Source organism: Eimeria tenella, genomic scaffold (assembly GCF_000499545.2).
Source record: "Eimeria tenella Houghton genomic scaffold, Eth_scaff26, whole genome shotgun sequence".
NCBI lineage: Eukaryota > Apicomplexa > Conoidasida > Eucoccidiorida > Eimeriidae > Eimeria > Eimeria tenella.
Window position 1 is genome coordinate 43,815 of NW_013542471.1, and position 15,480 is coordinate 59,294.

The following is a 15,480-nucleotide window of genomic DNA, read 5'->3' on the forward strand; positions in this document are numbered from 1 at the left end:
GGATCCTCCCCCGAACGACACTAATGTGGCAAGACACAGGAATGGCGGACTTTTCTAACAGGAAGGTACGAAGACCAGCTGCAATCCCTGGCGACCACTTGAGGGTTGGGGCACCTCAGTGACCAGCATTTGCAATGTGTTCGCAGGAATCACCACTAGAGGCGCCTCATTCCAAATTACATGCTGTGAAACTTACCTAGTGCATGTACAGCCTCCTGAGGAGCTGCAATGCCGTCACCAGGGAGCCCCGCCGGCCTCTCTGCTGTCTCGAGACACAGAACACCATTGCTCCGGGGTGCCCAATTTCATCTCTCAGCACTGGGTCGTTGGGCCCCTGAAAAACATAAAGAACGGCTAGAAAACCCGTAAACGGAACAGCATGGAAAGGCTGTCATCATGAGTGGTGAACACACAATGAATGAGTGCCCTTCACAGGGGCCACTTACGCCAGGCTTCCAGCCAGTGCTATTGCTGCTGCATCATCTCCAGCCTCCCCTGGAGTGGAGACGTGCGGTTTCAGTCCTGCAGGCAGCCCTGAGCTACTCGGAGCAGGGACACACGGAAAGCTCCGAGGAAAGGTGGAACCCTGGTGGAGCCTCAGTGAGCTCCTTGAGTGCCCTCAAGCTAAAACAAATTTTAAGGGATGTACAGAACGCTGTTTATGAGGGCTACCTGGAGAGGATGGCTCTTGTGCAGCAGGGTGCGCTACATCCCCCAGGTTTGGGGGTTTTCATGGAGGCCCAAGACGAAGGTTACCAGACCCAGGCAACGCCAATTCACCAGAAGCAGCTGCTGCACCAGCATCAGCAGGAGACTTTGCCACCCCCATGCAAGCCGTCAGCCCGAACTTTCCAGAACGTCGAGAGGCTGTTTTCTGCAGTGCCAGCAGCAGCAACGGTTCCATTTTTCAGGAGAGCCCTTCCGCTACTGCTAAAGGCGGTCCTTACGGCTGAGCAGATCTTCCCCAGGTGTAAGCGCATCTTGCGAGGAAGAACAGCACAAGGAGCTACAGCAGCAGCAAGAACAGCATCAAATGCAAGAATAGGAATTGGTACGTTACAAGCGTGCACTTGTGGGTCTTGCCGGCTCCGGCTGCAGCTCTACAAACACTGCAGCAGCGGGGTCTGCTCCGTTAGTACCGGCAGCAAGGGCAGCGTTACAAATGGGTTGCACGTGGCCAGCTGCCCAGCAGAGATTAGCGCTGCCGAAGGTTGGGTACTGTTCGGTCTGGGCCTTTTTGGTTTACTGCCACCCCCCGAATGGCAAAGGGCTGCCACGGGACTGCCAAACCTAGGAGATATCTCGTTTGTTGATTTCTTTGATTTCACAGGTATGCTGCTGCTGCTGAAGCTAAGTCTCATCCTCCTAGTGCTGCTGCTGCTGTTTGTACTGGACTCTGTAGGGTTTGACCGTGCTGTGTCTGGGTTTCGGTGAACCGAATTTGGTGTCCTTCTCTTTCCTGTCCTCTGCTGTCATCTCACTGTTTGTCGCCGAGATTTCTAGAAACAGGGACTTGAGCAGCTGGAGATGAGCGCGTATTTCTTGCTAGTTTCTGCTATTGCTGCTTGTGGTATCTGCTGCAGCACCAAGCCAGGCCGCCAAACTCCACTGCTTTATCAGGTAAGTTGGTTTTATGTTGGAAACAGCGACAATAATGTATGACAAAAGCAATAACAGCAATGGCATGAACAGCAACAACCGCACCCTGAATATTTATGCGCCCTGCTGCAGGTACTGCTGTTGCATGGCTGCAGCAGTGGAGGCATTCCACGACAAGTGTCAGCGCAGAGGCCTCCCCCTCTTTGCCTTTGCGCCCCCTCACCTTGCTGCTCTTTGCTGTAGAGATACCCGAAACCAGCAAGAAGTCCGTCAGCTTTCTCTGCTTCTAGAAGAAGAGACGTGTAGCCTACTTCCCACACAGGCTGTCGCAGCTTCTGTTGCGGCCGAGAGTCCCGGTGCTTCTACTGGCACTGTATATGCTGCAGCTGCTGGTGACGCTGCTGCCACACAAATATGCGGCTATTCAAGGATACCGAAACCGCCTGACGTGGGTATGAACAGCGAGAGCAGAGGCGTCAAGGGCGCAGCGGCGACCTGGAGTGGCCTTCTTTTGGGTCGCTCCAGCTACGTCCCCCGTGGGCCTGCTACTGGCCAGTGGCCTGTGAGTCACCCTTGCTGTTTCGTGTTACGGTGTATCCGAATATCCCGGGCCCAGGCGGAGCCTTGTAGTATCAGCTCAGAGGCTTTGGCGTTGCAAGAGGGACGACTGCTGCAGCCGCAGCTGTTTCTTCACGCAGAAGAGGGGGGAGGCATCCCGACTAGTGAAGCGCTTGACATCAGAGCGGATTTTGCAAACAAAGTGGTTGGCGGAGGAATTTTGTACCAAGGTAATCTAGAGGTGCTGCTACTGCTGCCAGTGCTGCTGCTTCGCCATAGTGTTGCTAATATTTAAGCAGGCGCAGGACCGCGCTGTTGTCTAACGGTGGTGGTGTGTTGCTCCGGTGCTGCGGCTGAAGCTACTGCACTTTGTTGCTTCATCAGGTTTGCCGTGTGGTTTCTTCCACAGTTACGTTCGATTCATGATCCGCTGCAGCTGTGCGCTTTCCTAACCTTTTGGTAACTTGCTTTTGGGTAGTATGACGTATTTTTCCTTAGCTATTGCATCTGTCCGTTTTGTGCGCCTTCATGTGCTTGCGCTAAGGGTGTTTGCAGGAGGAAGTTCTCTTTGCTGTGTATCCCGAGCTACTACTGTTGCGACCTCTGTCGCAGCATCTGTTTCCAGGGGAGGCAGCACACGTTTGCGGCTGCCTCCGCTTCTCTAGGTACCAGGGGTATGCGAACACCTTCAGGTGTATGCTTAATGCAACTCCAGAGGGGGACAGCACAGCCAAAGGCAGCAGAACTTCTTCACAATCAGGTCAGCAGGGGCAGCTGCAGCAGCAGGCAGATATTGGCTCTGACAACCATCATCGACGCCAATACCAGCAGCCGCAGGAGCAGTGGCGAGCAGAGCTGAATGAGCCTAGTCTGAAAAGTTGCCTGCTTCTATCTCTAGATTCCGATGATGAAGCAGAAAGCACTACCAAAGACTACGCAAAAATGACGGAAAGCAGCAGCAACAGCTGCTGGAGAGGCTGGAAAGGGGTAGAGGGGGTTGAGGCTGTCGACAGCACCCCTATCCGCTTGCAGTGGCTACCTGTGCCACATTTTACTAGCGACCCGCAGGAGCAGAAGAATACGAAACAGCATAGGGCAGAAACCGAATTAGGGAAAGACAGAGAAGTAGGGACACAGGAAAGGACAGGCACGGTAACTGAAGCAGCAGCACAAGAGCCAGGTCCCCTGAGTCCGCTGCTTCGCTTGGAGATAGCCTCTGTCGTGGCTGCATATGATGCAAGACGCTTTGGATCCTCTGGTGCTGCTCGAAGTGCAGCAGCAGCAGCGGCAGCCGCAGCGGAGGTTTTGGGGCTGGAGTTACCGTCTCACAGTCGGCACGCAACCGCACGAGAAGTACTGCACTCTTCGTTTCAGTTTTCCGTACCTCTCATGATGCGCGAAGTACAGAAAGTATCCGCTGCTCTTCATTTGCCATACGAACCGGACCTGCCGCACGCAGCAGCGACAACCCTCACTGCAACAGATACAGCTTACGGTGCAACAACAGCTGCGGCACAAGCTGCAGCAACGGAGAAGAAACTGGATCTAAGACCACTTACAACAGGTGCAGGAGAGCTTTTTCGGAGAGACAGATACGACTGTAGCTTAGCCGCTGACTGCCGTTGCATACTACTGCTTCCTGCTACTCGGTCCAGCGATTTTGCACCTTTGCCTTTGCTGCTGCTGTGCTTGGTATTACTGCTGCGTGCAGGCGCTCCAGCGATTTTGCACCTTTGCCTTTTTTGCTGCTGTGCTTGGTATTACTGCTGCGTGCAGGCAATTGGGGCTGTGGCTTTTTTGGTGGGGATGCTCAGCTGAAGTTCCTGCTGCAGTGGCTGGCCTGCAGCTTATGTGGTCGCCGCATGCGCTACTTTGTTTGGGGCTTGGCTGAACTGATGCAGGACGGTTTGTTGCAACAGGTTGTTGCTGCTCTTACTGAGAGGTCCAGCTGGAGCTGCGGAGGACTCTGGAGGGCTTTAATTGAGGTGGGGCCGCTGCAGCAGCGTAGCGTGCGTTGACTCCGCATTGCTGCCGCTTGTGCAGGAGCTGTTTCATGTGTTTCCTCTGCCGCTGTTGGCTGATGCCGCAGCAGCGGGCCCTTGCTTCCCGTCTGCCGCTGCAACGTGCGGCAATGATCCCTGTGGAGTACGGCAGGGTGCTGTCTTCACTTACCTTCTGATTTTCGTTGTATCTTTCTCCGAGTACATAGCCCCTGCTACTGCAAGAGCTCACGCGGAGCATGTGCGGCTTACATTGCTATCGAGCACCAAATGCAGTATACACAGCACCTCTAGAGCAGGACATCCAAGTTGAAGTATTTGGGCACAATCTGGTGTGTAGGCATCTGCTTGCGCTGCATAGGGTTCGCTGGGGTCGTCTCCTATTCGGCAAATGGGCGCCTTCAAGTATATCTTGTGGCGATCCGCACAAGCCTCGGACTCGTTGCCCACTCAGCCCCGTTCAACCCAGCATCCCAACAACAGGAGCAGCAACAGCAGCATCAATACCAGGAGCAGCAGCAGTAGCAGCGCCGGCACGAGCAGTAACAGCACAAGCAGTTGCAGCAGTGGCAGCGTAAGCAAGAAACGCGAGGGCACTGTGGAGGCGGAACCGGCTACTTCTAGCTCGGCGAAAAAGACGAAGGCAGAAGAAGCGAATGACTGAAAACCGTCAAATGCCACCACAGAAGCGCAACTCATACGTATGTTAAAGTTTGGACTTTGCTGGCTCCGTTGCTGGCTCCGACTCAAAAACAGCAGTAGCTGTTTGCGACGAGTACGAAGGGATAGAGTGGTAATACAGGAACAAGCCCGTGCTAGCTTAATTTAACAAGCTGAAGTGCGTCCCAAAAAGGAAACCATGCAGCTCGGGAAAGCAGCTCGCCCACCGCAGTGGGATACAGCAAGCTCTACGCAAAGCTTAGCTCTAAACGCGCCTTTTCAAATTCAGTAGATTAATGCAGGCACAGGCCGCTCCTTGAAACTGCAGAGAGAGGCCAAAGAAACTCTCGCCTGCAGCAGGAGACTCGCGAGCTAGCCCGATAATTAGCTCTCAAGACTCCTGCCCATGTATCTGGCAAGCTAAACAACTGGCTAGCTAGGCGCCCGTTTGCTTGGATGGCTGCCAGGGTAGACAGTGGCCTTCCGACTTCACAGCCACCTTGCTGTAACTTGGCTAGCTGCCTACCTTGCAAGCTTGAACGCCGTGGCGGCCGCGAGCTGAGACAAGACCTATGAGACAATCAGCTGCAAGTCACGGAGACGAACGCCTTGCTGATCTCTCTTGAGATCTACTCGCTGGGCTTCTCGTGAGTGCATCTGTGGCGTCTAGAGTACCAAAAATTGCTGCGCCTGTTGACTATTTTGATGGCAAGTTAGCTGAATATTTCTCTAACTAGACGACAAGACGCAGCTTAAGTTGCTGACAGGTAGCTACTGAAATACAAGTGACCTAGCGAGCTAAGTAGCTGGCTGTCTTGCTGCCTGTGTGTTGCACGCGGCCTCGTGCTCCTCCTTGATTTGTGCTGCCGCGTCTTTCACAGACTGCAAGAAAACCTCGAGCTTGTGAGGGTCCATTTGAGGCTCCATTCCATGCCCCAAATTTGCCACGTAACGCCCAGGCTGGAATGCGCGCACCTGCAGCACAACCCTAACCGACTCAAAAATAGCTGCAGCAGCAGCAGCAGTAAAAGTGATAAGTATACTTGTTCAAAAAGAAAGAATGCGCTACGGAAAAATGCTTGCAAGCTTAAGCAGCAAAGCAAACACAAACGGCTTCAACAACAACATGGTATCGCGGGAAAATCACGAAACTGTGAGTGCCGACCCCATGTGATGCAGCAGCAAAGGCACTGAGCACCTCAATTTGCTGTTGCATCAGTGACTGCGTAGTAAGGAACGACGTATAAGTTCCCTCTGTCACCGCATGGCTGATCCCAGCACTACTACTCCGCACCAAGGAGAAAACCTGAAGCGTGAACCCTATTCAGAAAAGTCAAAAAGCGCTCACCATGTCTGTCGTTTGCTGCCTGATGACTTCATCTGGCGCATATAGAATGTGGGGATCCAAGTTTCCCTGCAACGCTTTGGTGAGCGGGCTGTCTATGGGGGGCCTGGTACCAAGGGAGGCCCCTTGCTGAAGCCTAGCCTTAGCAAGGGCCCTTTCTGTGCCCCAGCCGATACTTATTGCCGAAAAGGATGACGAGTTGAATGATGAGAGGGGCTGGTCTTTAGGAAAGGCAATTAGTGGCACTCCGGGACGAGCAGATGCCACCTCCTGCAGAGACAGGCCACACTTTACGGTGTAGCATTTGGGGGAAGATGGGATGATAGGACAAAATAGCCACGACGCCAGGGGCGCGCGCAAACACACACACACACCCACCCACACACCCACCCACCCACCCACCCACCCACACACACACACTAATATATATATACACAACACACACACAAAACGATAGGGACACAGCCACACGATGAAGCGCTGTAAGAGCAGGAAAATGCACAAACAGCAACGGCATCATCAGCAGCAAGCGTAGCATAGAATTCCGGCAAGTACAGCGAAACCGTTCAAAAGCAGTTGCAAGAGTAGCGGGCAATGGCACCTCCGCAATTTGTCGCATAAAGGGAGCCCCAAATCGCTCGTATTCCTCAGGGGAGAAAGCGCCCGCGTTTGTGTCGAAGACCTGAGATTGGCACCATCAACGACAGCAAATGCAGAAGCAGCAGATTTCGCCTCTGCAGTACGAACAACGATCTTACAAGCAGCGGTAGCCACAGAAGCGGTTGCAGTAAGAGAGGGAAGACAGTTGCTATGCCATACTTACCTGCAACACTTGAGCTCCGGCATCAACCTGTTTGATAAGGTACCTTGCCGCTGCTGCAGCGATCTGCTGTAGCAGTAGCAGTGACTTCTCTTGATGTTGGTAGATGAACTCTTTGCACCTGCGCCAGCCCTTGGCGGACGATCCACCCTCTACCATATAGCAAAACAAAGTGAGGGGAGCTCCACTAAACCCGATTAACGGCACGCGGCCATCCAGCTGCTCAACTGTTGCGTATATTGCGTCCAGTACGTGCCCTGAAGCAAAAGCACCAGAAGCGGTAATACGAACAAACGGAGAGTCATCAAGGATCCCACGGCGCACCTGTCTCAACACTCTTCGCCACAAACACTAAGCCGAAAGTCCTTTAAGCCCTTGGCCCGTACCCAGTTTGTCCTCGACATCAAATGTGGCGTCTAGACGGTCAATGTCAGATGGCGACTCAAGCCTCCAGCCGAAACGCGGGCCCTCTCCTTCTTCTACTGTTAGAGGCATTCCCATGGCCTGCAATGTGAACATTCTAAACGCTTTACTCTAAAATTCCTTCGCGAGACCTTTCTACGGGTAGCTCTTTGCTTCCAAAACGTGAGACCAGTAAGCCTTCGGCACAAAGGCGTAGGGACGGGTTGAATTCAGGTTTTATGACTGTGCGCAGATACCTCGGGCAAGACAAGAATGTCAGTGAAGATAATGACGGCATCAAGTTGAGGGAAACGACGAAGAGGTTGAAGGGTTACCTCAGCTGCCAGCAATGGGTCTCTGCACACCTGATAAATTAAAAAAGAGACGATAGTAAATGCGAACGCAAATGTGAAGTGAAAAAGGAAAAAGTTGACCGAAGTGCCCTTGTTACGTGATTCTTAATTTTCATCTTCGCTCCTCCCCGTTCTATGTAGATGCAAGGAAAAGAGGTACGCAGACGAGCCCCTTTCCTGACACAGGCAAGCTACGCCGAAATCTTTCCATATGGTCCACGCTAAATTTGGAATAAAACTCCAAATACGAAGGACGAAAGTTAACGTACTGTAAGAAATTTGTACTTAGATCTTACCGCCCTAAACTCGGGCAGGTATCGGCCAGCTTGGCGCATCACCCACACAGGCACTGCAAACGTATCAATGTCTCCTGCTTCGGCTGTCGCTGCTGCTGCTGGTTCTTCTGTTTGTACCCTTGCTGTTACTGCGGTTGCTGCTGCAATGCCTTGCTGCAAGATGAGCTCCCTGTACTCCGAGGGGCCCATAAGGGCGACCCGGAGGCAATCATTTTTCAATATACGATGAGGAGGGACTGTAGCAAGCGGCAGCACATGTACACAAATGAAAGACGGGAAACAGGTACGCAGACAGGGAAAGGCGCAAAATCGGAAGTGCACAAACGCACGGAGGAAAAAGAAACCTTGGCACAGAGTGATATACAGGGACTTGCATTTGAACACAAGCAGACCCGAACAAGTAGAAGGAAACTGGAAAGCACACGGCAGCGAGAGTGCAACGAGAAGTGTTCAGCTAAGCCCGAAGAGACAAAGACCAGGACAGACACAAACAGACAAACGCACTAAACAAACGCGAACAGATTGACGCACGCTGAGAGACATAGACAGAAAAAGAAGCATGCAGGAGGGGAAATGTAGAAGAAACGTAAAAGCCAACGGAATAGATGAGGTAGAGAAAAAGAAGAGAGATGCTGGAAGAACTAGAACAGATGACGACACATAATCGCATCTCTCACGATGATTGGAAAGCCGCCTCTTTCGTATTTGCTGTTTCACTTCTTCCGGTGTCTCCTGCACGCAAAGTACTCAGCAGCAGTCCTTGGTACCAACGCTGCTGCCAAGTTCTGCGTCTGCAAAGCCCTCGAATCGGTTTCGGCTTAGCCTTAAATATGCAGCATGGGCCTTTTCGATAATTGAGCCCAGATATTCATGTGAGCCGTGAGTCACCCTACTGGTAGGGTTCGGGGATAGCACCAAATCATGACCCCAAAAGATCCATTCACGACCTCTAAAGGTCCCCATATATGCTGCCTTTTTTACACGCTTCCCAAATGTAATGCAGATATGGCCCCTTAAACGCACTCCAAAGCTCTTAAGTGCAGTACTTGAGGAGCCTCTTTGCCCACAGACTCTGCATTTGTGTCCCTATTAATGAATCGAAAGAAGTCCACGACCCCTCACTCAGGGTGCCCCTATCTAACCTGTGGGATTTCCGGCGCTACAGGGGAACTCGCTACAGCTGCCTCAGCCACCCTGAAGCGAAGCAGAAGAACAAGCAGAGACAGCAGCAGGAGGTCGCCGCAGCAGAAACTACCCATATACAGAAGTGCACTCCGAGAGATGCGGTGACATTCAGGAATGTTCAACACAGATGAAGTTTTACGAAAAGGGAGCATGATAGGTAAGAGCCCCCAAAAGGGGGCCTTGGAGACCCCACAGGTACTCCCGTGTGGAAGGCCCGAAAAAGCACCCTCTTAAAAGCTTTCGAGGGCCCCCGTGACTATTCATTCGCAGTGACCGCTTCCAAGTGCCATCAAGGTTCTTCACTTCGCCACCAATACCTTGAAGGCCGTCGAAGAACTTATAAAAGAAGCTTACGGCGAGACAGCGGACAAAGATGAGCGTCTTGACATCACGAATGAGTCAAGACGCCTCGAGATGTAGGATATGGCGTTGTTGCTGTTGCTGTTGCTACTGTTGCTGCTGCAGCTGCAGCAGCCCGTCCCAGCCCTCCACGAAGGACCTGACACCGACAAGCTCCCTGCGATCCCGCGCACGACGAATGCAAGGGACGGTTGCTGCTCTAGCGCGGTGTACACGCAGACAGCGGCAAGCAGGAGCAACCGCATGAACAGCAAACACGAGTGGCCGCGGAGGCGCGACATCTACGGCGGGAGACCTTGTAGACCCCTTAAGACAAGTGAGGACCCTTTTCAAGCGTCTCACTTGGAAGGACTAGTGCTTGTGCTGCTGTTGTTCTTGTTCTACACACACGGGGCCCCACACCTTGACCCGTCTGTTGCTGCGGCCACTGCTCCTATTGCAGATGTTAAGGCATCTATTTAGCTAGCTAAGAATTGCATTTTGTTTTAAAGCTGTAAACTCATTATGATACTCAACAGGTCTCATTGTCCCCCTTCAGGCCAAGACACAACTGGCGTTGCTGCTGCGCAACCACCGACTTTGCGCAACGCTGCAGCTGCTGCTGCTGTAGCTGCCGCTGCAGCTGCTCCAGTTGCTGCCGTTGCTGCAGTTGCTGTATTTGCCGCTGAGTTTGGCTGCTTTTCGTGTTGCAGCTGTGACACAGCGACATGCGGAGGCAGCAAACTGCGAGAAACTCACGGCTCCAAGAGTGAAACTGCTGCTGTGGGCCCCAGAGAAGGGCCCTCCATCATCCTGCTGCAACAGCAGCAGGAGCTGCAGCAGAATTTATCAACGGGCTTGCTGTCGTAGAAGGCAACAAGATAAAGCGCAGTCGCAGCCGGGGTAGTGGAACCAGGTGAGCCGGCGGCAATATGGCGGCAGTAGCTCCATCAAGCTAACAACTGCAATGGTAATAATGGCAGCACGAACAAAAGTTCTCGTAATAGGAACCAGAAGGAGTGCTAGAATGGCATCTGCAGGTCAATTGGAATAATTAGCCTTTGCTAGTGAGTTACCGCCGGCAGCGCCAGATGCTGGTGTACATGTGTACCGTTGGAGTAGCTCCGCGCTGCGTCTCCACCTCTCCAATTTGCAGAGGTACCGCCCGACGGGCCCCACAGTTTTGAAGATGAGGGGACCTCTAGTGAAGCCGTTGAGAACCCCCGATATGCTTCGGAAGCGCCAGCAACAGCAGCAACAGCAGCAAGGTCGTGCTCTGAGTTTGAAGCAACAGATTGAACAGCAGCACCAGCAGCAGCTCGTGCCCTGGAGCAGCAGCCAGCCCATTAGTGCCTCTGCGGCCCGAAGTCTTTCCGCCACGCCTGGAAACACCAGCAGCAGCAGCAGCAGCAGCGGCTCGCGACCCTCTTTTGGGGGACAAAGCACTTCCCCATCCTCCCCAAACGAGGGGCCGTCCTCGGATTATGTTCCCTTCGAACAGGTGGCTCAGCAAGTGCTGCAACGCGGTGGTGAGTCGCCTCTGCACTTCGTATTTAGAATGTACGACTATAGGTTCGAGATTTAGGACCCATTTCGGACTTGCGATTGATGGCAATGCTGTCGTGGAACCTCACGACGTGGGGATTTACGATATAATGTACAAGCTGTAGGGCTTCGGCGTTGTGGACCTTGCAGATGGTGCTCGCCGCTTGCGGTTTAGCGTTTCTCGCCAATCTCGGAGTTTACTGGTAGCAAAGTTGCCCGAGACGATAAAAACTCTAAGGCAACCGATCTCTATCACAAGGGATATTCCTCTGGCAAGTGTTGCTTACTTCTTGCGCATCACATGATCCCTCTGTTCACGTTAATTGTAACTTTTTCTTTTCCTTGTTCGCCACCTCAGCTAACGCCACAGTGCATCGATCCGCGCTTCTGACGACACTCCTCTTGCACGTTTCTTTTCGACTTTTTTGTTGCTTCGGTGCTGTGTACTTGTTTGTCTGGCGTGTGTGTGTCTCGTTGTTCGTCATGTTCTGTTCCCAGGGCAGTTGATCTATGTTACCGGGGACTTGCCTCGCTTTATTGCTTTTATTCGTAGTTTTTTGGGTTAGGCGCAGAGTGCAACCCCACACGTGCCTCTTTGCATCATCTCATTGTTTTAGCAGGGAAAAGAAAGCTGGGCACAGTTTGCGGGTCTGGCATTTGCATGTTGTTTTTATCTCCCGTGGTTTGTCTTTCCCTCTTCCATTGCTAAGTTTGGTCGATTTACTTCTGAGTTGACGGAGCTTTGTGAATTGCCTGGTACTGCAGTAGAAAGGAGCAGAATTTATTGCTCCCGTTGTAGTTGCTACTGCTGCCCTTGTGGCTGCGAACGTGGGACGGCCAATTTTTATCGCTGCGTCTGTTGTTGCAGCTGCCAGACACAGCTGAGGCACACGCAGTTGCCACGGCTGCCGCTGCTGCTCCCTGGCGTCTTCGTGATTCCTCAGACGTACAGCAGCTACCAGATCAACAGCAACAGCAGCACTCCGAGAAGCAGCAGCAGCAGCAACAGCAACACGAGCAGCAAGAGCAGCAGCAAGGGGCGGCAGGATCGTCCGCTCCACCGATTCCAATGCGCCGGCCTCAGCAGAAAACGTTTGTGACTAGAAAGAATGAAGTCGATGCTTCTTGCTTCTTCCTTCTTGTGGAAAGCCAGGTATTAAGAGCAGCAGCAACAGCCGCAGTAGGAGGAATAGATGTAGCTCAACAAGGGCAGGAACATTTGCAGCCCCATTGCCTATCTGCACGCATGCATAATCTGGATGCATCACAACGGAAAGAATATGAGCATTTGTCTTTGAACGGTTGTAGGGAGAGCTTTTAACCTAAGTTCGTGCGTACACAAGTAATTGTGTTCCTTTTTTGTTTACGCTCAGCTTTTTTGATGTTGTGCTGATGTTTAGGGTGTGCTTGATGTTTTGCCGGTCTCTGAGTGGCTCACCTTCGAAAGAACACTCGGCACACAACAGCCTTCCCCGGAGGAACTTGAGTCAAGGGTACCGTTGCTAGCGCTGCTCCTCTTGTTGTCATCATATTGCGATGCTTGTGCTTCCGCATATTGCTGCTTATGCAATTGTCATGGTTTTTGCGGCTTCGTGGTTTTTCTAGCACTGCTGTTACGTCTTGATGTTGTTGCCAGTGCTCGCTGCCGCTGCTACTGCCGCCGCTGCTGCCGTTTTCGCTACTGCTGCTTCGTTTGCTTCGTGAGAGGCCTTTATGCGTTGCTTTTCAGAACCGTTTATGTATTTTGGTCCAAAACGTCGGTTGCAAACGCCTTGTCTTAGAATACTAGGGGTTTAGAGTTGGCGTTTGCGTGCAGTCGAAAGCGCAAGCCTCTCTAGATGCGGCTCTGACTCGGAAGGCGGTTGGCCTTAGGAGAGCAAGTGACAGCGAAGATGATACTAGAAAGAATAAAATGGCAAATGCCCAGCAGTCTTTATTTGATGATGAGCTGGGACTAGAGAGGTACGGCAGTCATTAAACGTCTTTCGGGCGCGGAACCAAACTCTACTTCTCTGTAATGTTACTCCTAAAGGTTAAATACTGCTGGTTGTATATGATTCTAAAATCCGTATGTATACACACGCAAAATGTTTGCAATTCCGAAACTCCAATGTTTAGTACCTTGTACCTCTACAAGCGCTTGCGTCCATTAGATCTTGAAAGTGCCGTTGGAGATCTCGCGTGCTCGCGAGTTCGTGAGAAGCTATGTCCTTGGCGCTGCTGGTGTGGAGGCGTATGGACAAAGAAGGCGTCTGCGGCTACCTTGTTTTGCAGGCAGAAGAAAAAGAGGCTCAAAAGTTTCCTAAAAGACAAGAACAACAGCAAAGGGAAAACCAACGAATACATAGACTCGTATGTTACAACAGCAGCATGATGCCGTTTATTGTTGTTTTCCTCTACGACTCCGCTTTCTCTTTATCTTAGCTGGTCGTGCTGCCGCCCTTCTAGCTGTTTCAGCCGGACTACTTGTTTCGACCTTCGCTGCTACTAATATATCACGCCCATTGCATCCACTTTCACTGATGCGGCTACTGGGCTGCTGCAGTGCGTTGAGCCTGGGCAATTTGCGCCAAGAGGCTGTGACGTGGGACTTTGAGGAGGGCGAGAGAAGTGACGACGAGGGTGGCGAGGCTCCACAGGACGCAAAAGAAAACGCAGCAGAGACTCTTGAAGCTGACCCTGTAGAGTCAGAGACCGATGATGACCCGGAGGACCCTCTTACGTCGTTTGGCCAAGTAAGCCAGCTTTTGCTGTCGTTGCTGTCGTTATACTGGCTGGAAATGTTCTGCCTGTTGAGACTGCTGCTGAAGCCTTTATTATTGCTACTGGGCTAACCGGGATCCCTGTTGCTGTCAACTCAGCGGGCCGGTGAGGCTCTCGCTGCTGGGTTTTCACATGTTGCTGTTCTGCTGGCTGACGCTACTGCAGCCCACTCTTTCACTGCTGTCTTTGCTGCTCTTGGGATCAAGTCACGGTTTTGGTTGTTCTTCCTTTCCGTTTGCTCTTCACTGCTTGTAATGGTGCCTTTCGTGCTATGCTTTGCCCGTTTGTTTGTATATTTCTGTGCGGCCCCAATATGCTTGCTGGTTTCGCACTTAGAAAATGAAAAACTTGTTAGAGAAGGCCAGGGATGAAGAAGCCGACGCCGAACTTCACCAGTACGAGTCAGACGACGACGAAGAGGTATCAGCCAACTGTCCATGCATCTACCTAGCTATGTATCTATCTAACGAATATTGTACACGACTATCTTGTAAGCTGGTTAGGGGTACTAGCGGAGACATCAATTCGCTAGCTACGTAATGGAGCAAGACCACGAATCGATAAACATTTCTCGCGCTGCAGGTGGACAGGCCACCAAACTAGCTCGTTATCAAGCCAGCTAGTTATGCACTTCATCAGTTGCGGGTGCAGATATCGTTGGTTTTGTCATTTTCCCAGGAAGGCGCAGACGAGAAGGCTCAAGATGGACAGAGTGGAGGCCCCAGTTCCAGTGGGGGCCCTCCATCTGACGTGGGTCAGCGTGCTGGTGGAGCCCCCTCAAGGAGTACCCAGGGGGGACCCCAGCAGCAGACTGAAGCCTCAGGGTGTGCCCAGCAGCAGGAAGTACAAGAGACCCTTGAGGCAAAAGTTGTTCGTGTGATGCAGCAGCATATGGGACGCATGGCTGTGAAAGTATGCTGTGAACACTATCAACCCTAGAGCCGCCTTGGTTCTGTGTGTGGTAGCAGTGCAAAGAGAACAAGCAAAATAGGGGCATCCATACAGATGTATAAAAAAAGCAAAAGCAGAGGCAGAGCAAACAGGAAACATAGGTGAACGTAGTTATAGAGGAGGCGCGGCTGTTTCTCTGGTGCTGCAGGATTTCATGACCGTGTTCAAAGTCAAGGAGAAAAACGAAGATTTCAAGCGCATACAAGTACGTTTCGTGGCGTGAGTTCATCGTATTCAAGCCTAACCTTCGGAATGTAGGGTTTAGGGCGAAAGGATCAGGGTTTACGGATTGTGGTCAAATTGCTTTATGAGGTTTTGTGTGAAGGCAGTGGTTCACAAGGTCTGTAAGATGGAGGCAACAGAAGACAAACAAAAATTTATTGTCCTTAAACCAGAATTCAGGTTGTAAAGCAGGCACGTTTGAGCCTGCTGAGGGGCGGGCACCCCTTAGTCATCTGCAGGCTCCCGCTGTTGTGGCTTGCTTGAGTTCGTAGTTGGTACCCCCGTTGAGCCGATGAAGGCCCCGCAAGCGTTACATGTGTGTGGTAGGGCATTTTTAGGGCTGAGCATAGCTGCAGTCCTAAGTGGGTTTCTGTTTTCTTTGGGACAGGGACCCCTCCTCGTATGAGAGGACAACCCTGGGCCGTGTGGCTCCGCACAGGAG

At 52.1% G+C, this 15,480-nt stretch overlaps 3 protein-coding genes across 3 annotated transcripts; 2 read left to right on the forward strand and 1 right to left on the reverse strand.

Moving 5' to 3' along the window:
- Positions 1-414: 414 nt before the first annotated feature.
- On the forward strand, positions 415-4,821 carry ETH_00024290 (poly(ADP-ribose) glycohydrolase, putative; the record flags this gene model as incomplete). The annotated part of the gene is made up of 7 exons (XM_013375189.1): positions 415-1,330; positions 1,584-1,620; positions 1,843-2,398; positions 2,713-3,757; positions 3,934-4,142; positions 4,201-4,398; positions 4,519-4,821. 7 exons carry the CDS (start codon positions 415-417, stop codon positions 4,819-4,821), a joined length of 3,264 nt encoding a protein of 1,087 aa, XP_013230643.1.
- A 794-nt stretch (positions 4,822-5,615) lies between these two features.
- ETH_00024295 (uroporphyrinogen decarboxylase, putative) lies at positions 5,616-9,823 on the reverse strand (the record flags this gene model as incomplete). Its single annotated transcript, XM_013375190.1, has 10 exons — positions 5,616-5,792; positions 6,166-6,432; positions 6,764-6,844; positions 6,986-7,239; positions 7,369-7,486; positions 7,642-7,749; positions 8,034-8,269; positions 8,711-8,765; positions 9,176-9,227; positions 9,573-9,823. The coding sequence occupies 10 exons, from the start codon at positions 9,821-9,823 to the stop codon at positions 5,616-5,618; spliced, it is 1,599 nt and encodes a 532-aa protein (XP_013230644.1).
- Positions 9,824-10,746: 923 nt separating this feature from the next.
- On the forward strand, positions 10,747-15,225 carry ETH_00024300 (uncharacterized protein; the record flags this gene model as incomplete). The annotated part of the gene is made up of 11 exons (XM_013375191.1): positions 10,747-11,086; positions 11,253-11,374; positions 11,971-12,255; positions 12,503-12,595; positions 12,919-13,064; positions 13,377-13,454; positions 13,648-13,837; positions 14,202-14,285; positions 14,544-14,777; positions 14,965-15,021; positions 15,142-15,225. 11 exons carry the CDS (start codon positions 10,747-10,749, stop codon positions 15,223-15,225), a joined length of 1,713 nt encoding a protein of 570 aa, XP_013230645.1.
- Positions 15,226-15,480: the final 255 nt, after the last annotated feature.